Source organism: Adiantum capillus-veneris, chromosome 24 (assembly GCF_014529385.1).
Source record: "Adiantum capillus-veneris isolate H3 chromosome 24, ASM1452938v2, whole genome shotgun sequence".
NCBI classification, from domain to species: Eukaryota; Viridiplantae; Streptophyta; class Polypodiopsida; order Polypodiales; family Pteridaceae; genus Adiantum; species Adiantum capillus-veneris.
The window spans coordinates 122,287,359-122,304,441 of record NC_140954.1 but is presented as its reverse complement, the minus strand read 5'-3'; the positions used below and the strand labels follow the sequence as shown (position 1 = coordinate 122,304,441).

Here is a 17,083-nt window from a genome sequence, read left to right as displayed (position 1 = left end):
TGCAAACACGCAACCCATGTGCGGGGAAGCTTAGGAATGCAATGTGTGTCACTCACCTCTGTCTTTCTGTTGTTGCAGGAATCTAGTGTCGTCTGACGAGGGAGCCTCACGGCTCAATATCCTCGCCACTGCCGATGCCACTGCAATGCTCTCTCTCTCTCTCTCTCTCTCTCTCTCTCTCTCTCTCTCTCTCTCTCTCTCTCTCTCTCTCTCTCTCTCTCTCACACACACACACACACACACACACACACACACACACACTCCCATAAGCACACAGTGGAGAAGGAGATGGAGATGAGGCAAGAGAACTCTCTTTAGCATACACCTCTCAAAATGTGGGATTAAGGTCACAATGACCCTTTTACATGAGTTTGGCCCATTCACACATAGGCGTCCATACTGGCCAATCAAAGTAAAAATTACTGTCAATTGAGATATGTGGTCCACCTCTCATTGACAATTACCCAATCACCTATAGGACCGACAAGCCCAGTCCCTAACTCAAAACAATGTGATATCCGTGGATGTTAACTGGGCCAATGTCCAGCCTCATATTCGCCCGGTGCTGACTCCACTGCATGTCCCATAAAAACATCATCACAGGGGTCTTCGTCATTGGTTAACATGCCCCCCTTCCTGATATGTAGATTCCGTCCTCGGAAGCTGGGGAGGTGAAGCTCATTCGTCGAGGTGGTAGAGCATTTGGGATAGATTTTCTACACAACAAATTCACTGTGAGAGTATACAAGCGGAACTATATGACAATAAAGCATGAGGGAAATATAAAGTACATGAGTAATTTTGCAAAGAATTATGAAATGCTACACTGCCATTAAGGATAAATAAATTGTATTTTGATGAAAACAATCAATCAAGAGTTTTGGACTTATGATGAATCTATCAATTAAGTAGGTATGGCTAAGGTTAAAACAACTACTATAGTAGTAGAAAAGTTAGAAAGATTATTTGAATGCAAGAGTCTCCAAGTGTGCCTTTTAGCTTTGATTAGCCAACTAAATCTCACAACTCCAAACAAGAGCTTGAATTTTTCACTTTAAGCTTAATGGAAATTCTTTTTCATGTTCTTTTTTTATTCAAAATTATTTGTTGCGTGTGCTTATTTTGTATGTCTGGGACTTTTTGCTTTTCAAAGAAAAGCGCTTACATTGGGAACCTTGAGGGCTCTAGTACCATAGACAATACATATGAATGAAGTACCAAATCAAGCCGGGATTTTTCTTCTAGCTTGAGATTTTACCTTTGTGGTACTTTTTCTTTTTGCTTCCATTTCCTTTGTATTCTCACAAGTGTCTTTCGTTGTTGAACTGGGCAAGCTTCTCTATGTCTAAAACACTCATGAGGTCTCAAACACCCAGATAATTTTACCGACTAGGACTAGTGGTCAAGTAAATGAGTTAACCTAAAGTCGCAGCCTCCTAACCTCAAGGCTCCTCCATAAGACTAAACTCTAGTTCATCAACCTAAGCAAAGACAAATTTATATAGCTAGAATGAAAAATAACAAAACATAACTAAATGCACTTAATCAAACCATGGAAAGCCACAATCAACAAGTATAAATATCCACCAGCATGAATCATAGAAAGTAGTACACATGGAGGTATGGAGTTGCTCATTTTGCCGAAGCAAATGTCCTCAGTCATGTCGATGGAGATTCATATAAGTTCTACACAACAATATCAAGCAAAAAGGCACTATACCTTGAGGAGCCATGTCAGTGTGAAAAGACCAAAACTCATGGAAAAGACCATACCTCATGGAAAACAAGCTGAAACAAAATCTAGACCCCTAATCTACCTATCTATTATCACTTATGGAATCAAGGGAAGAGGATATTATATAGACCGGGTGGCATCCCTAAGGCTAGGCCTCTATCCTCATCATCTAGATAAACAAAATTATTGTCAATGAGGCCATAGTCTTCCTCAGATTCTTCATCATCTTCGTGTGCACATATGTCAATCAAGAACCTCGCTATGTGTGGATTCTCATCTTGTGCAAAAGAATATGCATGTGCCATTGGAGAAACATTTGTTACTGGGTACGGGTCACTAGTAGTCCATAGACGTATTAGCCATTCTAACTCCTCGATTTTTTTCTCACACGGGAGTCTCTCTATCAAATCCATTCACAAGAAGTACAGGGTAGCATATATGAGACACTTGATAAAAATGAAGAGGGTATCTTTCATAAAAAATAGAAGCGCGTGCCTCTGGTGAACTAGCCATCTCTCTGAGCACCGATAGATTTGGTTAGGTCTCTAAAACATGAGGGTTGTTTCTTATGTTGCTTGATGTGATATGGTACATTTGGACTATTTGTTGGGTCCGATAGGGTGCACTCTCGTTGTTAGTCGCTCTTGCTCATTTACTGTTTTTGTTTTTGTTTTTTTTGCTAGTATAAATATAAGGCTATGTATATACAGTCCCTCAATTGAAGAGTTGATAGGTCAAGGAGGAAGATTAAGAGGGAAGCGAGTGAATGATGGTTGTAGTAAACATTCCCCCCTTCCTAGAGGGAAGTATAAGTATAAGGCTATGTATATACAATCCCTCAATTGAAGAGTTGATAGGTCATGGAGGAAAGTTAAGAGGGAAGCGAGCAAATGATGGTTGTAGTAAGCACTCCCCCCTTCCTTGGGTAGATCATACTTTTTGGAAGGTTGTAATCAGCTTTTGAAACCAATCATTCCAAGCTATAACGGGTAAAGTCTTTCACCAATAGTTTTTCACCACCCTAGGCACTTCATCAAGTTGCAAGGGTGGTAAGGTACTCTCCCATGATCTTACTTGCAACGTTGTTGTAGGTGGTAAACTTACAATGGGAGGTGCAAATTATTTCTTGTTTGTATGGATATTTATAATGGTAGGTGGAGGTTTTGTCAAAGCTTGTATTTTTGTAGACGAGCTACATGAAGAGTTGGAATCTTCATTTGACTTCCCTGTTCCTAAGCTAGGTGTAACAAATTGTTCTTTCTTCGGTACCCAAACTAGCTCTAGAACGAGTGTGTAGCATTCCGTGATTTTTTTCCTTTTCGTGGTCTTCAAATCGTTTTGGAGTTACAAGATTTGGCCTACATGGATCTTTAGTAGTGACAAGAGAGAACACAAGGTACGTTTAGTTTAAGTACCCAGATTTGATCATTTCTATCATAGTAGCCTTGGGATTCTAATAGTCTCTAAGGAATTCGATGTAACGTTTCCTCACATTTCTTGGGGCGAGTGGGGCGTCTCTCACGAGGCTTCTGTTTTGAACCAGATTGACCATTGAAAGTGGTTGTCAAAGAAGATTTAGGGACCCACTCGTATGTTGCCCTTGACAAATCACACTGATTCTTGGGTGCTTCATTCTTTGTTTCAGTCACGGAAGTTGAAGCTCTAAAGGGTTGTGCCATAGGGATAGATGTTTCAACCTCTTGAATATGCAATTTTCCATTATGTGTTCCCTCAAGAGTCAATAACTCAGGGACTTGCTTGAGTGGCAGGACTGAGAATTTGTTTCTATGTCATGCTACTCCCCGTTCCGCAATTGATAGTACACTTGGTTGCAAACATCCACTTATGTCCTAGGTTTATGTTGCCCTCCATAGCACCCGCAAGAATGACCAAAAAGCTTTGAGCCACTTTCCCATTGTCATAACTGACACAAGTGTGCAAGATTTCAAAGACGATAGTTTTCTTCTTGATAATACCCTTGACTTGGATGGTACTTTTGGATAATGATGACTTTCCTGACTCACACCACACTCCATAGGATAATAGATTATGTTTAGCTCCTGTGTCCAATAAAACGTTATACAGCACTTGCCCATAGGTGCTATTTTACTCGATGGGGTATCATAGAGGTGGGTCAAAATCTTTCAATTCGTCCTGTGATTTGACTTAAAATGCATGTGTAACTCCAAGTCTGGCCTCTCGTTGGTGCCTAATACGTTGTTGTTGCTCTTGAGCCTCGGCTTGAGCTTGTATCTTTTTTAATTTTGCTTGTGCCTTGGCTATCTTTTTCTTATGAATGGCACGTAGCTCCTCTTGGCCTAAAGGATTATAGTATCTTTTAAATTTACTTCCATTGAGGAATCCAATGGTTTCCACTCCACCAAAAGTTTCCACACAGATGGTACCTTATGGGTGATTTTGAATACTCTATATGGTCATTTTCTCGCATATTCCAGCTTTTTCTTCTTGTTACACACTCCATACATAATAACTTTATCCCCAACCTTGATATCCTTGTTCTTTAAATGACGTTCAAACCATTTCTTTTTCCTATCCTTGTCCACAAATGCATTTTGCACAGCCAATTGCCTCTCTTCATCTAACTGCTCAAGGATATATGAACCTCAACTAAAGGGTTACCATCCCAACCTTCATGTGAAGCTACTTGAAGACTAGGAATGACAAACTCCCATGGCATAACTGCTTCTTGGCCATATACCATTTTGGCTGGTGTACAATTAATAGCCACATTATACAGAGAGTATGATAAGCCCATAGATCTTATGTTAGCTTCAAATCCCAATCTGTGCGATGAGCCTCTACCGTCTTGGTCAAGATAGAGATTAAATTCTTGTTAGAACTCTTAGCTTGGCCATTTGCTTGTGGATAATAAGGCTTATGGTGGGATATCATGAAGCTTGTAGTGAGTTCCTCCCAGGAGATTCACCATGGAAAACTTACCGCACCACGTAAGTGTAGGGGAGGGGGGTTATTTTACAAGCTACATAAGCGTATAAGTTAGGGGTAGGCCCCCAATAATTTATCTCCCAGGAGTTCCTCCCAGGAGATAAGGTGTCAACTTATGGTGGGATATCATGAAGCTTGAGTGAGTTCCTCCCATGAGATTCACCATGGAAAACTTACCGCACCACGTACGTACAGGGGAGGGGGGTTATTTTACAAGCTACATAAGCGTATAAGTTAGGGGTAGGCCCCCAATAATTTATCTCCCAAGCTTAAAAATAAGGGAGGGGGGTATCATATTTGGGTGGAGGGGAGACCTGACCTGAGTTGATTACTTGTAACGACTGGTCACCGGTGTGCACTAGAACTTGGATGAATTTTGGGGAAGTTTTTTATGAGGTCACACATCAAATTTTGCATCAAGCCGGTCATGGATAAGGGTTGATTTGGAGCAGGTCAAGGGTTGATTTACACTAGCTTTGGATGGGTCAAAATTGAACGAGTAGCCAAAGTGACCAGGCTGATCAGGCACATAGTTTGAAATTCAAACTAAGACACATTGAGGGTACATCTAGTTATCAATAGAAGTGGTTCCGTAGTACGTTGCCAATCACTTTGCTACACACTCTCTAACTAGTTTTCCTCAATTAGATCATGTGAGACCTAAATTTTATATGTAAGATAGGGGTATAATAGTTTTCTTCATTGATTGTTGTATAAGCGTAGAAAGGGGGGTCATATTCCCTAATATAAGTCGTATATAGGGTTTTTATAAAAGTTGTTGGCTTGCAGGTGGCATCCTATTTTGTATATAGAGTGAATCCCTTGGGGAGTTCCTTTATCACTTCATTTATAAAATGAGTGCCATCATTGCTCACAATTTCAAAGGGCAATCAAATTGCGTAATATTGTTCTCAAAGAGAAATTTAGCACTTCACCTTGCATTAGCCTTGTGTGTCGCCTTAGCTTTTGCCCACTTTGTCACATAGTCAGTCTCGCAACAATAATATATCGGAATTGAGTGTTACGGGTTGCCGGACTAACTGGGCCTACAAAGTCTAAACCTCATTTTTCAAATGGTTGGATCACTTTAATAGGATGTAAGTATTTGATCCTTCCGTTGTGTGGTCTTGTAACATTGGCATTCATCACATCTCTTTGCAAAAGTGATGTATCCTTGAATAAAGTGGGCCACCAATAGCCTGATTGCAACACCTTCTTAGAAGTTAGTTGTCTTGAAAAATGTCCTCTAGCTATGCCCATGTGTGATTCTTGTAGTATGTACAAATACTCATCTTATGAGCACATCGTCTAAGAATATCATCCTTCCCTAGCGTGTAGAGAGTACCTGCAATTAGAAAATAAGGTTCACATTCCTTTAGAAGATTTCGAGCTATATCCTTACGAAACTCCTGGGTGGCTCAGGCATAGTCTGAACTAGGAATAGGGAAGTATCGGGCTTCATCATCGATTCTAGTGGGGGGTTCACCATTGGGTATACAAGACAAATGATCATGATATTCCTTTTACCGGGCCTCACCATGACGGTAAAATCAAACTCAAGAAGTATTAATAACCATCATGTAATTCTTCCATGGAACATGGTTTGTTTACTAGATACAACAACATTTGATGATCCACATGAAAAACAAACTTGGTGGCAAGAAGGTAATAGCAAAATTTCTTTACTGCATAAATCATAGCTAAACATGTCCGCTCTGTAGTGGTGTAGTTCCTCCCGGCATCATTCAGTTGGCAACTTGCAAAGCTAATGGGGTAGTCCAATTATGTTCTCTTGGTTGAGCTAAAACACACCCAATAGCAAAGTTTGATGCATCAATATGCACATGGAAAATTATGTTCCAAGCGGGCACTCGTAAGATTGGAGCACTTGTCAGGGCCCTTTTTAATAATTCATAGGTATGGTCACACTCCTCAGTCCAGTGAAACTCGATAAGAAGCTTGTAGAAGCAAAGCTCAAAATAAACCGTCGAATGATAACCAACATGCCCCATGAATCTTTGGACTCCCTTATAATTTTTAGGTGGTGGTAAATTAGCAATGGCTTTTATTTTGCTTTCATATATGGAAATCCCATTCTTGGACACAATATGCCCTAAAATGACTCCATGATTAACCCAAAATTGGCATTTGAAAGGGTTCAATGAGATGTGATACAATGTGCACCTTTCAAACACTTTTCGTAGTCATGGTAGATGTTCTTTCCACGAAGAATAGACACAAAGATCATCTAAAAAAGCTTCTTAAAACTCCCTTGAATATTCCCTAAAAGCACTGTTTATTAATCTTTGGAATGTAGCAGGGGCATTAGTTAAGCCAAAAGCCATAACACAAAATGCGAACACTCCAAATTGAATTATAAAAGATGTTTTAGCTTAGTCCTCTAGCACAATTGTGATTTGATTGTAACTAGAGTATCCATCCAAAAATCTATAAACTTCCTTTCCTGCGACTCTCTCAAGCACATGTTCCGAATATGGCAAGGGGTAATGGTCTCTTCTAGTGGCAGCATTAACCTTCTTCATATCCATGCACACTCTGAGTTTCCCATTCTTTTTTGGCACAATGACTATTAGAGACACCCAATTCTAAGTGCTCAATAGGGTATATGAATCCACATTTGATAATATTTTGAGTTCTTCCTTAATAATCTTTGCATACTTAGGATTCATTGGGTAGGACCTTTGTTGGACTGGTTTAGCAGTGCTAATCATTGGATTGTATGTTGCACTATGGAAGGTGGAACTCCCTTCATGTCATGGTACGTCCAAGCAAATATATCCTTGAATTCCTTGAGGAGCTCCTTAAGTACAAATTCCTCAGTCTCTTTCAGGTCTTGGGCAATGAAAACAGGTTTGGAGTCCTCACATGGGTCTGTTAACTCTATTTCTTTAACTACCACCGGACCATCATAGACTCCATTACTTTCATTAGTAGGTGTTCTTTGGGCCTTTGTATACACAACCTTACGCTCCTCCATGGTGTAGGATTTGAAATGATCAGTTTGCAGGGTGTAAGTCCGTGGGATCTTGTGGTGTTGTGGACTATAATTTTTCTTCCACTTCTGTTAGTTATTGAGCTAACTCTCAATTTTGGCATCTCCTTATAGTACGGATCAACTTTGGCTTCTCTGCGGCCTCTAACTATGCAATGCCAATGGGTTGTGGGCTGCACCACATGATGCTTTGAAGGTATTCAGTTCAATTATCTACAAACTTCTGATGACATCACAGGCCCACATATAACTGAGCCATTCTGCGGTAGATTTCTTTTCATTTATCCTAGCACATACATTCACTCGATATCATAGCCTCTTATATTGCTTACTTCTCTTGTTTGGTTTTTTATTATGTCCGGTCTATACTGCAGAGTTGCTAGATGAATCGTTACTCTTGTCTTCTCCTTTCCGGGATAGATTGTCATCTAGGGTATTGCTGGACCTTGAATGGTTTGTCCCCTCATTTTCACCAATATTTAACTCAGATTCCTTGTCCATAGAGTCAATTTCAACTTCTGATTTTGACTCCAAATCATGTGGGCTATAGTCTTATGAGACTCTATTGGTTCCACTGTCAGTCAAGCCTTCATTTTGTAGGTAATCAAAAGTGATATGCATTGCTCCTATCATATTTAAAGTTACAAGTTGTGGCACTTCGTCCCCCTCAGGTGTTACTCAAGTCGTCCCTCTATTTCCCCAAGTGTCTATGGTCCGTTAGGTGGACCCAGTCCATGTTGTCAGACTCGGTCATTCCAAGTAGAACATCCATATAAGGGGAATCTTCTCCAATATCAGTGGCCTTTTTACACATGTAATAATATTGCAATGGGGCTGAGTGAATTTTGGTGTCAGATTGATGGTCAATTATAATTCTGTTTCCTAGAGGATGTGCTTGATCAGTCACAAGATCAACACGAATGATAGATTCTTGGAACAATAAATAGACATGGTTTTTAGACTAGTCATGCACCATTTTTGCTTCCCTCATGAAAGGAAGTCCTAAGATCATTTCAAATGACATAGTGTGCTTGGAAAAATCCATAACAATGAAGGTGTGCCTTACCTTGTGTCCAAGGACCTTGATCTTGAGATCTTATAGCATCCCAATAGGTTTAACGATGGTCCCATTGGCCATCTTTATCACTATGTTTGTAGTCCCAAGGTGAAGTCTCCCCATAGATACCCAATAATTTTTAGTTACAATGCTAACCCCAACACCCCACCCCCCCCCTCCCCCCCCCCCCCCCCTCCCGCGCCCCCATCATCAAGGATTCCCTTCACAGTTAATCCTTTGGTAATGATTGGTAGGGTTGCATTGGATTCATCGGCTTCAAAGTACTGTCCTAACTTCTTGACAGGTATTTCAACAACAGAGTTCTCATCCAGGTTGGGTTGTGGATGTAAGGTTTCCTCCTCTACTAGCACTTCATTAGACCTATCTACCGGTGAAAACTATGGTAACTCGCGACCTTTAGTTCTCCATTGAGGAAAGGTCAAAGAGCTAAGAATAGCTCGGGGTCTCCATATAGTTTAGACATGCTAATGGTTCTAACTTCTGCAGCCATGAAATCCATCAATTTGACAATATTTAATGGAAATTTTTGGACTTTAGTCCCTTGATATGGGGAAGATGGGATCTCCATTTCTTCAATAGGGTCAGGTAATCCCTCTGTAAACATTCTCTCCAACAAGAAGGTAGTACGTCCACTTCCCAATGACTTAAAGTCACTTTCTTCTAGGATGACACTAGGTATGGCTAAAGGTCTATGGTCTTTGTGAGGTTGATTTTGTGTAGGAAACATTGTGTCTGTAATTTGGATCTTCCTAGGTGTTGGTTCTAGCTCCCTTTGAGTCTCTTCTACCAAACTCCTTACTTGATTGACTCGCTCGATCTCCTCTATAGGGTTTGGGTAAGTTTTGATCTTCTTCCTATGTTCCATGGGTTGTCTCCATTGTGGCTCATCATGATCCTCCTTGTTTTTTTCTTTTCTAATAGTCGTTTTAGTTTCCATGGTATCACCTGAATCAGAATCATTTTCAACATCGTTCATATACACGGGGTTGTCACCAGTCCCTATGTTAGTCTTTGAACTGGGGTTTGACTTCGTCCCCGGAAAGAAATGGACTCATTTTTGGGCCTTTTAGCTCTAGTGAGATAATGATCCTTAGCCAATAGGAAGAAGGCTAACCTTACGTTGAAAATCCTTTTGTTTCATTTTTGAAAATATCCATGAAAAACATTTTGGTGAAATTATCATTGTCATGAGAAAAGTGAGGCGCTTGATAGTGACATCTTGCACAAGCGCCGAGCGCCTTTTTATGACCGTCTGTTACTATCTCGCACAAGCATCAATTGTTGGGTTAAAGGCCCGTGTGCCCGGCTGCCCGTTGTTCAGCCGCCCATGTACAGCCATTCATTTACTCATTCATAATAACTATACTCACAACTACACATTGTAGTGTGAGTACCGCCCCGCCACACACTGCGTCTATCTCCTTCTTCGTGCTGGCTCTCTGTGTGTGTGCTCTCCGATCCCAACAAGTGGTATCAGAGCTTGGTAGTGAGAGCATTGAGAGCTTCATCATCATTGTTGAGTGTGTTGAAACTTGCTGCTGTTTCATTGCCGTTTTTCGGTTTCGCGCACGCGCGCATTTCTAAAGAGCAGAAGGTTTTTCTGAGCTTGGCATTGGAAGGTTCAGCACTCCGCGAGTATTTTCATCAGGCGTCCTAGGGTTTAACCCCCCTTTCGGAGCCATTCGTGCCATCAGAAATCCCATCCGAGCTCCAGACTAGGAGCTGCGTTTTTCAGCTCTCTTTGGTAGTTTTCTGCTGCCAGAGCTTCCATAGCCATTACAGGTGCCATTGTTGTAGTGTCTTCCACTTACGTGAGCCCACAGCTCATTTGAGAGTGTGTAGCCTCTTCTTGGAGTGGCCTCATACACACAGATAGAGTGGGAGTTTGGCGACATTGTCTTCTTCGACTACAGGTACAGGTACAGGTGCAGGTACAGGTACAGGTACGGGTACAGGTTACAGGTTACAGGGAGCTTTGGATACAGGTTTCTTCTGTGGTTACAAAACATGTATTTTGACTGTGGGACAGCCATGCATATGGTTGTGGTTTGAGTGGGAGCTTCTACTCTTCTGGGCAGTCTGTTTATGTGTGTTCTTGAGCTACAGGTTGACATCATCTATGTATGTTGATGGATGTGGATATGGCAGTTTGACAGACACTCTTTATGCATGATATTGTGGAGATTTGGTTCACTTATACATAGAGCGGGTTTGCTCTTGCTTGCAGTGTTGCGGTTTGAGTACGGACAGGTACTCGGTTGACAGTAGAGATTGGACTTCGTTGAGCTTGTGCATTGGTTATATGCTCACTTGGATCCATTTATGCTCACGGATTTGTGTAAGCTTGGTCAGCTTATGTCTCTATTGTGGTTATTCAGACATGGAGTATGTTTATGCCTCTATGACAGCTCATTGTTGATGCATTTTGTGGCACGGTTTGCCTAGGCCGGTTGAGTTACAGGTGTCACGGGTTTATGCATTTGTTTGTGGATTTCTACGTACGTTTTTTGACCATATTATGGGCTGATTTATACTCTATGCGTTTGCTCTTTGATTGAGCAGCAGGTGTTGTCAGATTTGCAACACTACTTTGTTGTGGCAGTTTGTTGGTTGGTTACAGGTTTCTCATTGTTGCATTCTTGTTGTAATGGGCACTAAAGAGGACACAGTTTTCAATATTGAGAAGTTGGATGGTGCTAACTTCTCATATTGGAAAGATCAGATTTGGGATGTCTTGGTGCAGAAGAAACAGATTCGACCTCTAAAGTTGCAGGGAGTTAAGCCAGAGAACATGGAGAGGGATGATTGGGAGGAGTTGGATGAGATGTGCAGGTCTACCATTAGGCTTTCCCTTTCAAAGTCTGTTTATTACAATGTGAAAGATGCACAGGGTGGAGCTTATGAGCTATGGCAGCGGATTTGCGATATGTATGATAAGCATTCGGCTGCTTCTATGGTGTATTGGATTAAAAAGCTTATTGATTTGCGAATGGAGGAAGGTGCTTCCATGAATGCGCATTTGAATGAGTTCAATACAATTTTCAGCCAACTTGCTACGCAGGAAATTACGTTTGAGGAAAATGTAAAAGCTATGTTTTTACTTGTCACGTTGCCTGAGTCATGGGACACATTTAGGACAGCCATAAGTAACTCGGTTCCTGCGAATGAGTTGACAAGTACTAATGTGGAGTCTAGTCTTCTCACGGAAGAGATTAATCGAAAGAATAATGCAGGTAGTAAGTCTTCTAGTGCAATGGTTGTCAGAGGCAGGACTATGGACAAGTATAAGTCCAACAGGGGTAAATCTAGAAGCAAGTCCCGTGCAGGCACAAGTAAAAAGGATGTGGAATGTTTTCATTGTGGTAGAAAAGGCCATTTCAAAAAGGATTGTTACAAGTGGAAAAGGGAAAATGGAGATGGTAAGAAGAAAGACCATGATGCTAAGGACAAGCCTAAATCCAATGTCAAGATTGAGGAGTTAAATGCAACACAGGGAGAGTGTAGCTCTCAAGATGACCATGTATGTGCTCCGACTAGTGCTACTAGTGAAGAGCTTGGTGATGTGTTGCTTGCATCCTATTTTGATGACGCTTTTCTTCTCACTCATGAGCGTAGTATGCCTATGGATTGGGTCATTGACAGTGGTGCTTCTTTTCACGTTACGCCTCATAGGTCGTGGTTTCATGACTACGATGCTTCGAGCACAGGTATTGTCAGGATTGCCGATGGGCGTTCTATGCAGATTCATGGCATTGGGGATATTCATTTGGCTATGCCAAACTCTACTACGTTTGTCTTGCAGCGTGTGCGTCATGTGCCGGCTCTTGCAAAAAGCTTGATTAGTGTGGGTCAGTTGGATTCACTTGGTTTCAATGTATCTTTTGGTGATGGAGGTTGGAAGATCACTAAGGGCAGCCTTGTTTTGGTTAAAGGTGCTAAGAGGAATACGTTGTATTCCCTTTGTGTAGCTAGTGTGGCTGATCACATTGTGGGGATCACTGAGCAACCTCATGCTTCTTTATGGCATCAGCGTTTGGGGCATATGTCACTAAAAGGTTTGAAGTTGTTGGCACGTGCGGATTACATTCCCGTTTCAGATTTTGGTGGTTTTGAGTTTTGTGAGCATTGCCTTTATGGTCGACATGCTCGGTCTTCTCATAAGAAAAGTGTTCCACACAGATCTTTGGAAAAGCTAGCTTTGGTGCATAGTGATGTATGTGGGCCGATGCCCAATGCTTCTCTTGGAGGTGCTATGTACTTTGTTACGTTCATTGATGATGCTAGCAGGAAGGTATGGGCATACCCCATTCGTAAGAAGGATATGGTGTTTGATATATATTTAAGCAATAGTTGGCTCTTGTTGAAAACCAATCAGGTTGTAAGTTGAAGTGCTTACGTACGGACAATGGGGGTGAATTTATGTCTCATGCTTTCACAACATTATGTGTTGAGAAGGGTATACGGCGCGAGCTTAGTGCTCCCTATACACCTCCTCAAAATGGTGTGGCAGAGCGCATGAACAGGACTATACAGGAAAAAGTCCGTAGTATGCTTTCTATGGCTGGTTTGTCAAATGGATTTTGGGCTGAAGCTGTTGCCACTTCTGTGCATTTGATAAATCGTTCACCTAGTGTTCCTTTGGGCTTCAAAGTGCCTGAAGAGGTATGGACAGGTTTGCCACCTTCGTATGGTCACCTTCGTGTTTTTGGCTGTGAAGCTTATGTACATGTACCTAAGGCAAAACGCAGCAAATTGGATCCAAAGAGCAAGAGATGTATCTTCTTGGGTTATGGTAGCTCTGGTGAGATGGGTTATCGATTGTGGGATCCTATTGACAGGAAGATTGTGCGCAGCCATGGTGTTGTTTTTCATGAGGACTCTATGTATAGAGCATCACCGCGAACGGTTGAGGTTCGGCGTGTGATATTTGAGGAGGATGGTCATCGGTATGATGGTCCCATGGCTGCTCGTGGGCAGCCCATTGACCCTCAAGTGGGAGATCAGCCCTTGTTGGGAGATCATGTAGATGTGGGACAGCCAGATGCACCTCCTGCACAGTCTTTGAGGCATTCAGAGCGGCGTGCAAGACAGCCTCAGCGTTTTGTGCCTTCTATGGATTATGTATTGTTGACTGATTGCGGGGAGCCATCATGTTATGATGAGGCCATGTCTAGTGTTGACAAGCTCAAGTGGGAGCAGGCTATGCAGTCAGAGATGGATTCGTTGATCCAAAATAAAACGTGGGAGCTTACTCCTTTGCCAAAGGGTAAGAAGGCACTACCATGCAAGTGGGTTTACAAGATAAAATTGTGTTCAATGGATGCAAAGCCTAGGTACAAAGCAAGGCTTGTGGCTAAAGGATTCAAGCAACAGAAGGGCATTGATTTTGACGAGATCTTCTCCCCAGTGGTGAAGATGTTTACTTTGCGTATGTTGTTTGCCTTGGTAGCTACAGAAGACATGGAGTTGAAGCAAATGGATGTAAAGACAGCTTTCTTACATCTGGACTTGCACGAGGATTTGTACATGGAGCAACCAAGTGGGTTTGTTATTCATGGTTCAAAGAAGATGGTATGCCGGCTTCTTAAGACCTTGTATGGGCTGAAGCAATCATCTCGTGAATGGTATCGTAAGTTTGATGCATTCATGAGTTCATTGGGTTATATACGCAGTTATGAGGACCCATGCCTCTATACTCGCAAGGCTGCAGATGGTAGTCTTATTGTTTTGGTTTTGTATGTGGATGACATGCTGATCGCAGGGAAGTGTATTTCTGATGTGGATGCCTTGAAACATAGGCTACATGAGACCTTTTCCATGAAGGATCTTGGGGATGCCAGTCATATTTTGGGTATGCGGATCACTCGTGATCGTTCTTGCAAGATGCTCTTTCTTAGTCAGAAAGAGTACATTGACAGGGTGCTTGAGCGTTTTCATATGGAAGGGGGGAAGGCCATTAGTACCCCGTTGCCTCCATATGTAAAACTCAGCCATGATGACTGCCCTCAGACAGATTTGGAGACTACAGAGATGTCTCAGATTTCCTATGCGTCAGCTGTTGGTTCCTTGATGTATGCCATGGTGGCTACGCGTCCAGATCTTGCTCATGCAGTTGGTGTGGTTAGCAGGTACATGTCTAACCCGGGCAAGCGTCATTGGGATGCAGTGAGAGGTATTCTCAGATACTTGAGAGGGACTTCAGAGTTGTCCCTATGTTATGGTGAGAAGGATATGTCTGTTTGCGGATATACAGATTCAGACTATGCAGGGTCAGTGGACTCGAGGAAGTCTACTAGCGGCTATGTGTTCACAGTTGCAGGTGGATCGGTTTCGTGGGCATCACGTTTACAGCCATGCGTTGCTTTGAGCACTACAGAGGCTGAATATATGGCTGCCACTGAGGCTGCCAAGGAGGCCGTATGGCTCTCACGACTAGTGGGAGATCTTGGTATGGCTTGTGATGCTCCGATTCTACATTGTGATAGCCAGAGCGCCATAGCATTGGCACGGAATCCTGTCTTCCATGCGAAGACAAAGCACATTGAGGTGAGGTATCACTTCATACGAGAGGTGCTAGAGGACAAGCGCATAGAGCTTGTCAAGGTACACACTGACGATAACCCTGCTGATCTACTCACGAAGTCGTTAGCCTCACAGCGGTTTGCACACTGTAGATCGCTGATGGGTATGGCTTGACTTCTTTTGTTGTACTTTGGCCACTTTAAAGGCACACCCCCTTTAAGTGGGAGATTGTTGGGTTAAAGGCCCGTGTGCCCGGCTGCCCGTTGTTCAGCCGCCCATGTACAGCCATTCATTTACTCATTCATAATAACTATACTCACAACTACACATTGTAGTGTGAGTACCGCCCCGCCACACACTGCGTCTATCTCCTTCTTCGTGCTGGCTCTCTGTGTGTGTGCTCTCCGATCCCAACATCAATCACCTTTTTATGAGGTACTCGCAATTCAAATTCGAACGGGTGTACTTGATAGCGATTGATAGGTACTATTTAAGACTGTGAAGGAGTCAGAACTAAGCAAATAAAGGCCCATGAGGGGTCTTGGGGGACTCTATTCGCTTGGTTCTGACCCCATGAGGCCCTAGGCTTAAAACGGTGGTAGCTTGAGCTAGAGACATCGGATTTTAGTGTTTTAAAGTGCTATCCTAAGGTTTTGGACGTTCCAGATGCATCCATGGTGTTCTTTATGTATTTTGAAAATGTCTCTTATGTGTTTTCTCTCATCGCACATCACATCACTCATTAAGATTCACGGACATGGATTTTGGTGCACACTTAAGTTGGCCTCTCGAAAAGCATTTTGTACGAGCATGCATTTAAGTGATCGAGCAAATTTTTTCGTATGTACTATGAGAAATAGAATTCCAAAAAACTACTTTTGTATTTTTCAGGATTACCTCTCTCTATGCTGAGTTGGCGTTTCTTACAGAGCCCAAAATTGAGTCCAACTTTTTCCTAATGTTTGTGATCTCTTCCTTTGTGTTTTCTTCTTCTTCTTGGATTGGGTGATTGAGGCCATGTCTCTTTCTTCAAGAATATAATTTTGGTTTTGGAGCATGGATCGTGTGAGTACATTTACGGGTACCACCGGTGTACTTTGTGACGGCGCCTCAATAATCTCAATTAAATTCAATGGTGTGATCCTTGGTGCATTCGGTTTATTAGAAAATTGGGCAATCAAATGATCTATGCCACATCAATTACACATGAGTATCGGCATTGTAGATGTGCTCCCTTGATTGGTATATACTAGTGTGGCATTCTTTTGTAGTCTAATAGGATAGTCAGCTAAACGATGTGGACCTCCACACTCATAGCATTGAATAAGTGGCCTCTTAGTAGTATTGATGTTTTGACCTCTTGCTACAAGAGCAACTACTTGATAAACAGGTTTGACTTGTCCCTAGTAGTTCTCCATGTAGTATTGTGGACACTCTTCAAATGCATCCATCCTATAGAAAATATTAGGGTCTATATCTTCCTCACAGCCTTCCAAACAAGCACTAGATGGCTCGCAACCCATATGATTCACAGGGGTGACTCTTGGATGTGGGGGTTACAGTCCTAGCACTGGACGTAGTAGCTGTGTAGCTAGAGCAACATTCTAGGCTCTAGGAAACATGTGTTACGATATTTGTTCAACAAATGGGGCAGGCATCAATGCAAGAACTTGAGGTGAATCCGTCTAGGCCAAGGGTAGTCTATTCGCCATCACACATTTGAACATTATACAATCCTTAGCTTGGTGACCGTGCCTACCACATGCAT

At 42.2% G+C, this 17,083-nt stretch overlaps 1 protein-coding gene across 1 annotated transcript in view; it reads right to left on the bottom strand.

Annotated features, from left to right (window-relative positions):
- Positions 1-295: 295 nt before the first annotated feature.
- The window catches only part of LOC147427054 (Glucose-methanol-choline (GMC) oxidoreductase family protein), a 33,525-nt gene continuing 16,737 nt past the window's right edge, over positions 296-17,083 (bottom strand). Inside the window, exon 6 of the mRNA XM_086498738.1 lies at positions 296-716. Within this exon, the coding sequence (XP_086354864.1) occupies positions 528-716 (189 nt within the window). The 3' untranslated portion in view covers positions 296-527. The remainder of the gene's footprint in view (positions 717-17,083) is intronic.